We start from the raw sequence: 8,258 nt of genomic DNA, 5'->3' as shown, positions 1-8,258 counted from the left end.
CTTGAGACCTTTTGGGTGCCACGAAACTCTCCGAAGACTATGGAGGATATCAAATCCAAGTATAAAGTCCTTTCCAGGGAGTTCAGAACCAAATACTTTGGATTTAATCATGTATCCGGGGAAAAGTTGGATGTATATTGGCTTGCTGATAAGAGAGATATGAAATATCTGGCCGTTGGCTGCTTTGAAAGCGACTGAACATGAATTCCAATGTGAAGCTGGGAGGAGGTCTGGTTTGATGATGGATGAAGCAGCTCCAGTGTCAAAATAGGCAATGACCGGTATTGGTTTATCATACTTGTTTGGGAAGATGTAGATCTTGGCATTTGGAGATGGTTGGGTTAAATACATCAATTCTTCTTGATGTGATTGCTCTACTTTGCAGAAATCAAATGTGTAGAGGTCAAACAACATGAACTGGTCGTCTCTATCGCTTTCATCTCCAGTATCCTCTTCTGAAGATTCATCTTCAAACTCCATACCCATTGCAAGAACTGTATCATCAGTTGGTTCATCATCAAGGGAAAAGATGGATTCAATATCCGAGTCGTCAATATCTTCAACTTGTGCCAAGTAGCCAAGGAGGTTGTCTCTCTTCTTCTTGTTAGGACACTGTTTCGCATAATGTCCCTTCTTCTTGCAGATGTAACATCTGTCTGATTTTTTGAAACCTCTTTGAGTTTTCTTCCTGAAGAATTTCCATTTCTTTCTAGAAGATAACTTTGGATATTTCTTCTGCCACTTGCTTCTATAGCTTTTTTCTTTTCCATGACTTGTAGAACAATGACATTTCTTTTCTCTGCATTTGATACTGAGTTCCGGCCGATCACATGCTTTTCCTAGAAGTTTTCCTTGTTCCTGAAGCTGTTTGAAAAACTTCTGGTGGTTGCATAGCTTTTCAAGGGCTGCCAGAGAAATTTGATATATTTCTCCGAGTGAAGCTTGATTGAGAGGCATATTCTTGAGAGACAATACCCTTGACGTTTCATTTCCAAGTGGTTCTGGAAGTGAATTCAGGTACGCCTGTTTGAGGTTGACATCATCTATTCCATTTAGGGCATAGAATCTCTTTGACATCCGCTCATAATGTCTTTCAAGATCCTTCCTCTTGAAGGAACAGCATCTCATGCTAAGATATTCTTCTCTTGCTTGGATAGTATAGTGATCCCATGTGCCGAGAAATTCATTATGAATGTGTCCCACCAAAGCATCGATTGTTGGAGATTGTCGGATTTGTAATTGTCGATATTGACCTAGGCTTATCCACCATTGCCTGAGACGTCCTTGGAATTTAGCCACCAGTTTATCAATCGAGGTAGGTAAAGTGGCTCCTGGGTTAAGTTGTTGTTCTGTTAGCCATGCATGCATCTCATATACTTTGTCACGCCATTTTGAAGGGGGAACATCATCAAAAGAGAAACCCTTATGTGGTTCTGTACTAAACCGCGGGTTTCCTTCTGTCTGATCTCGTCCAGTTTCTTGGGTTTCTTCATATACGTTTCCACCTTCACTCTCTATGTCTTCTTCAACCACAGCAGGTGAAGCCATCATAAAATGTGGGATCATGGCCTCATCATTCTCATCTTTTAATGTTGTTGGTACCTTATTCATCATACTTCCTTGAGAAAGTCTTTTTTCTTGTTTTGCGACCTTCTCGAGAAAAACAGTGATTGGATTAGCGTGCTCCACCATGAATTGCATTTTGCTGGCTTCGGGTTGGTCTTGAGATTTTGATGTCTCGGTAAGCGGTTTGGGTGGTTCAAGTATGGCTTCCTTCCCTGGTCTTTTTTCTGTTGGCTTTTTCTTTTTGGTAGACTGTTGTTCATAGAGAACTTTTGTTGGTAAGAAGGAGGATGCTCCAAAAATACTTGGGTCTTGGGAAAAAGATAAAGGTTGTGTTTGGGCTGTGTAAGGTGGTGTGTAGATGGGATATGGTGTAAAAAGGTCATATGGAGTTGGTGGTTGAGTTTTGGGTTGGTTTTGTAAGGAGTGTAATTGAGCTTTAAGAGACTTTAGCTCGGACTCTTTTTGGAACATGAGGGGAGAGTTCATGGAGACAGTAGTTGCAAGGTGGAGAAGTTCTTGGTGGAGAGAGATTATCTTTTTGGTGAGTTCTTTAATGGAAAGGTCCATGATGGTTACCTTTTTGTCAATCTGGCTTAATAGATGGTTTTGGGTTACGGCGTTCTCCGACTGCCAGTTTAACGTTGCTTCTGCGGCACTGATCTGCTTTACTGAACCATCTGGATTCTTAACATTTGGATTCCGGATTTTCCATGAGTGCTTTATATTGCTTTCTTCAAACTCCTTGGATGGAAATGGTGAATCCTGCTGGGATGGGGGTCCGAACATGTAACTTAGTTGTACCTCTTCTTTTTCAGGTGTTGTGGGAGTTGAGCCACCTGAATACAATACATAGTATTCAAAATTCTTGCCACTTGGTTCTCCGAGAAGGCCAACTTGTGGATCTCCAGACTCAAATCGTTCTTTGAGAATTTGTTGTGTAGTTTTCTTTTTTCTCCTACGCCTTGGGGTGTCATCATCATCAGAACTATTCATCTGACAGTGTTGGCAATCGCAAACATCAAAGAATTTGTGGCCTGTATCATCTTGGAAAGAGTAAATANAAAGAGTAAATGGGATCTCCCAACGAATCAAAGGATGAGATCGGAACACCATCTAAACGTGGATTGATCTCCAAGGTTTGAGTGTCTTCAAAAGGAGTAATTGTATTGATTTCTGTGCAGAAAGCCGTTGGTCTTGACTTTTCTTCTTGTTGCTTGAAGGCAATCTCTACAGCTCCATCTTTTCTCCTATGAATAGAAGAGTCCACCGATTGTATTGGGGTACTCCGGTCATGGAGTTTTTCGTAATTGGTAACCCATGATTCTGGAAGTAGCTTGACAAGCTCATCTCTAGGAATCTGTCTAGGAATATGAATGCACGACGGGCTATGTTGTGACTCCAATTGTATGAGTAGTGCATCTTCAGTGTCTCTTGGGAGACTTAAGTCCATTGCATGATTTTGGACTCTGTACGCCATTTGATGGTGAAGTGTTGCCGCATATGTGTTTCCAATCTGTGGAGCGCCTGTGATTTGCAGCTGGATTTGCATGTTCTGATATATTTGAGGGTCTTCCAATGCCACGTTGAAATTTGGGAAGAGGGTGACGAAAACAGTGCCAGCGTTTAGTGTTGTCTGGATAGTTGCAATACAAGCATGCTGGTATTCCTTGTATCGGGTGTCAAGGAGAGCTACCCGTGCTACAACTGGTAAGCCTTTTCTGCCATGGAGTGTTAGCGCCAAACGTATTGCTCCATAGTGAAGATGAGTATATCCTTGAGTTCGCCAATGATGTATCATGCCTTCATTGATTCTGAGGGGAATCATCTGTTCTGTTTCTGTCGCCGGGATAAGGTGTTGTTCCAACGGAGAGGCTAGAACAAGCTCCTTTGCATTATGTTTGTTAGGGACAAACACCTGGCGAATGACTTTTGGAAAAGTGGAATTTGGTTTGGTGAAAGCTTTGTAAGGATTAAGTAATGGGAGTTGGGTAATAGGAACTTTGCTATCATCACTCGCATACTCTACTTCATATAAGTAATCAATCTTTTTAGAAGTTGATCGTCTAAAAGAAGGGGTTTTAGACAAAGAAGATGAACTTTCCATAATATAGGATAGAACCAGAAACCAAGACAGAATACTATAACTCTCTTCTAACCATTGAAGTAATAACAGTCCATAAGTTGTCTCCCTGTTTTATTTTACATACTACGAATATAGAGAAATCAATCAAGAGGTTCTTAGCTACGCAAACCGAGGCAAAACTATTGCAACATTAAAAGCCTCAAGGTACTTCGAGCATTACAACCTCATAGAAATTTTTCTCCATACCGTTTTTTCTTAGCATAGTTAGATTTCTGATGTGGAGGATCCATTAATATGGCAACCACAGAGCATACTTTCATACTAGCATGGTAGAAGACAACGTTATGGCGTATTACCTTTCTGGAAGAGAAGAGCTAGAGTTTAGACTGCCATGGCTCTGATACCAAAATTACACACACATAGTGGTACAACCACTTAGGAGGTTTTTAGGATCAATGCTAAGTGTTTAGGAAGTATTTGGAAAAAGATTATATAAGTATATAAGAAAGATCTTTATACAAGAGGATAAACTTTATTATTGAAACACTCAAAAGGTTACAAGAACTCTTAAGACTCTTACTCAAACTCACTCACTTAAGCTTGTATGAAACTCTTCACCAAGCCTTGGTTTTTATAGTACAAATCTTAGGGAATATTACATAGAATATTCCTTAAGCTTTATTTTACAACCCTCCATTTATTCAACTCTCTACTTTATTTTACAACCCTCCATTTATTAAATTATCTCACAACCATATATTTCACTATCATATATTACTCACTTATTACTTATTGGCCCGGTGCCAGGTAACATACAAAAAACTTTTTCTTCATAGATTATTTTCGGCTTTACTGACGATTTTATACAAAAGTAATACATAGAATATGAGAAATTTAGAGCAGTAAGCTCATAGATACAACTACAAGGAATGACTAATACGAACTCTCTCAATGTCAATGATTAGCAACTGAAAATAAGTAAAAAGTCAAAGCACAACTGATCAGTCCTGACCATCTTGTACACTTATTATAGTCAAAGCACTAACATGGGTTTTTATTATAAACACACTTGGACACTTATTATATTCTGTTTTTGTAAATATCTTTACAGATTTGGGGTATTTTCATAAACTTCAAAGCTTGGACTTGAGCGATAACGAATTTTCTGGATCATTAGAAAATAAAGGTATATTCATATGAAATTAAGCCATTCACTTTGTTTCATAATATATCCCATGATGTTGTAGTGAAAAACAAACATTAAGAAACAATACAGAAAAAACTTTTCATTTTTCTATGTAAAAAATATCATTTACTATTACCTAAATATAGTGTTAACCAATTATGAAACTGACCCAAGAATATAAACAGTAGCATGAAATCAAATAAATTTAACATGCATAGAATCTTGAAAACAAACATGCATAGTATTAATTTTCAAGTTATATTTCTTCTAATATGAGTTGTGTGCGACTGTATCAAACCGTTATGGACATAAATTTGAAGAACGTCAATGATCTCATCTTCTTATCATATTCATTTACTTATGTGATTGTTACAGGACTTTGTCAATTGAAAAATTTACTGGAGCTTGATCTGAGTCAAAACAAATTTACAGGTCCATTTCCTAAGTGTTTTGGCAGCTTGACCAAACTCCAAGTTCTTGATATATCTTCAAACCAATTCCATGGGACGGTTCCATCTCTTATAAGAAATCTTGAATCTATCGAGTACCTATCTCTCTTAGATAATGATTTTGAGGGTTTCTTCTCTTTCGAGTTAGTAGCCAATTTCTCGAAGCTCAAGGTGTTCAAACTATCATCAAGGTCTAGTTTGCTGCAGGTAAAAACAGAAATCTCCTGGCATCCGAGGTTTCAGTTGAGTGTCATACAGTTACAGAACTGTAACTTGGAAATAGTTCCAAGCTTTCTTAGACACCAGAAGGATCTGCGTGTAATTAATCTCTCCAACAACAAGTTGACCGGAGCATTTCCCTCTTGGTTTTTGGAGCAATATCCAAAACTCCGAGTTTTGCTTTTGCAGGACAACTCTTTCACCATGTTTCAGTTGCCAATAAGACTACTTAATCACAGTTTGCAGATTTTGGATGTATCAAACAATAACTTTGATCAACGGCTTCCTAAGAATATTGGAAAGGTGCTTCCTAATACAAGTCATTTGAATTTTTCCAACAACGGGTTTCAAGGAAATTTGCCATCTTCGGTCGGTGAGATGAAAATGATCATTTTCTTGGACATATCTCATAATAATTTCTCTGGCAGTCTACCAATGAACTTTCTCATTGGTTGTGATTCTTTATATATTTTTAAGCTTTCCTACAACTCATTCAGTGGCCAAATGTTTCCAAAAGAAACAAATCTTAGTGCGTTGGCCTTGTTGATTGCGAATAACAATCTATTTACTGAGATTGCAGATGGATTGCTTCATTCAAATGATTTAACCGCGCTTGACGTATCGAATAATGACCTACGAGGTGTCATTCCAAGTTGGTTGGGTTGGTTTCGGTTCACGTATCTTTCGGTTTCAAATAATCTTTTGGAAGGTACAATACCAAGCAATCTCTTTAACATATCAAAAAATTCCCTTTTGGAGCTCTCTGGTAACAAGTTTTCAGGAAACTTGCCACCACATTTTAGTTGTGATCCTGTGGGTATGTTGTTTCTTAATGACAATGAGTTCAGTGGGCTGATTCCTGATACATTGTTGGAAAATATCATGGTACTCGATCTGCGAAACAACAATTTATCTGGGACCATACCGCGCTTTGTCAACACTGTATTCATCCAATATCTTTTATTGAGGGGTAACAAACTAACAGGTCATATTCCTAAGGATATTTGTCGTTTGAGTAGTATCAAGATTTTGGATCTGGCTAATAACAATTTGAGTGGTTCTATACCTTCTTGTCTCAACAATATATCATTTGGAAGAAGCGGCTTTTACAAGTATGGTTATGCAATAGCAACCGGCGGGTTAGTTAATGAGCGTGGATCGTATTTTGGGTCCTTGGTTTTACCAACTGAGTTTGATCCAGAATACAGTAGTGATTTGGAGTTCATGATTGAGTTTGCATCAAAGAGTAGGTATGACTCCTACACAGAAAGAAGTTTCAACTTCATGCTTGGACTAGATTTGTCCAATAATGAACTTAGTGGTGAACTTCCTACAGAGCTAGGGGATCTTCGGAGACTACGTGCTTTGAATCTTTCTCACAATTCCTTGTCAGGTTTAATACCTGAAAGCTTCTCCAATCTTGCCGATATAGAGAGCATTGATCTTTCGTTTAATGCGTTACGCGGACCGATACCTCAAGATCTAAGCAAGTTAGACTATATGGTTGTGTTCAATGTGTCGTACAACAGCTTGTCAAACTCCATTCCAACTCAAGGCAAATTCTCTACTTTGGATGAAACCAACTACATTGGTAATCCTCTTCTCTGTGGATTAGTCATAAACAGAAACTGTGATGATGACAACTACACTATCGGGTTCCTTGAATCTGATTCTCAAAGTGAGGATGAGGAAGCAATAATCGATATGGAAATTTTCTACTGGAGCCTTGCTGCCACCTTGGGTGTAACATGGATCACATTTATTGTCTTTTTTTGCTTTAATTCACCTTGGCGCCAAGCATGGTTTCGCTTTGTTGATACTTTTCTCAATTTTTTCAAATGTGTTTAAGTGTATTTTCATTGGCATCTAAACTAAATGTCATGTTGTTTTCAGTTTGTAAGATCTACGAAAGTTCAAGAGTTCATTTGGTTTTATCATTAAAATAGGAGGTGTTCCCATTAGATTTAAATAGTCAAATTTGATCCTTATGAATTTTCTAAACACGAAAAACCTTCAAACTAGTCACTTGAAACAAACTAATTTTTGAGTTCTTGAATCGCTAGGAATTATTTACAGAGGTGAAATGGCGCAAACCCTTACACTTGAAAAAAAATTAACAGAGTTGCGCTCATTCCTCCATATCTGTTTGTTACTTTCTACAGATGCATCCAAATTTCTTTATACCTCTTCTCCTTTCGCTTATTCCAATCCAATACCGAGTTCTTCAGAATCCATTAACGCACCAGATGCCTTATGTTCTTCATCAATCGGGAGTGTACGTTTTGAGCCATCCAACGCAACACCAAGAACAATGTTCTCCTCTAGCGAAGAACTGGTACCTGATCCACCACCATCTCGAGCTTTCGAATCTCCACTGCTCTTTTCAGTCCCTTGTTTTGCTTTTGATTTCAATGTCTGCTCTGTTGCACCTTCGCCATCAGAAACTTCATCCTTCTCTGCTTTATTTGAATCTCCCACGCTCTGTTTCTTCTTTTCTTCTGACTTTTGTGCTACCAGCTGGTCGGATGTTGAGGTTGGTGAACCCTTAGTGTCTGTACTGGAGTTGAAACCAAGAGCCACTTTCTGTTTCTCTTTTTTGCCGTTATTTTCTGTTTCAGCCTTGGTTTCCAATCGTTCTTCTTGAAGGTCCTTCTCTTCACTCTTTGGCATTGAGTTGGGTGAGGAAGACTTTGTGTTGTCATCGCTGTTGATTTTATAGGATGGCTCAATCAACATGAGTCGACGGTTCATCGCT

General features: G+C 38.5%; 2 protein-coding genes across 2 annotated transcripts in view; one reads left to right on the top strand and one right to left on the bottom strand.

The window, feature by feature from the left end:
- The window catches only part of LOC104753508 (leucine-rich repeat receptor protein kinase EMS1-like), an 11,662-nt gene extending 4,311 nt beyond the window's left edge, over window positions 1-7,351 (top strand). The window contains exons 4-6 of the mRNA XM_010475752.2: window positions 4,439-4,456; window positions 4,761-4,835; window positions 5,211-7,351. Of these exons, the coding sequence (XP_010474054.2) occupies window positions 4,439-4,456; window positions 4,761-4,835; window positions 5,211-7,351 (2,234 nt within the window). The remainder of the gene's footprint in view (window positions 1-4,438; window positions 4,457-4,760; window positions 4,836-5,210) is intronic.
- The window catches only part of LOC104750211 (mechanosensitive ion channel protein 3, chloroplastic), a 6,437-nt gene continuing 5,683 nt past the window's right edge, over window positions 7,505-8,258 (bottom strand). The window contains exon 14 of the mRNA XM_019237726.1: window positions 7,505-7,665. The gene's annotated coding sequence lies outside the window, so the exon portion shown is untranslated. The remainder of the gene's footprint in view (window positions 7,666-8,258) is intronic.

This window comes from Camelina sativa, chromosome 16 (genome assembly GCF_000633955.1).
Source record: "Camelina sativa cultivar DH55 chromosome 16, Cs, whole genome shotgun sequence".
Lineage (NCBI taxonomy): Eukaryota > Viridiplantae > Streptophyta > Magnoliopsida > Brassicales > Brassicaceae > Camelina > Camelina sativa.
Note: the sequence above shows the minus strand (reverse complement) of the source record. Positions and strands in the feature narration are given on the sequence as shown.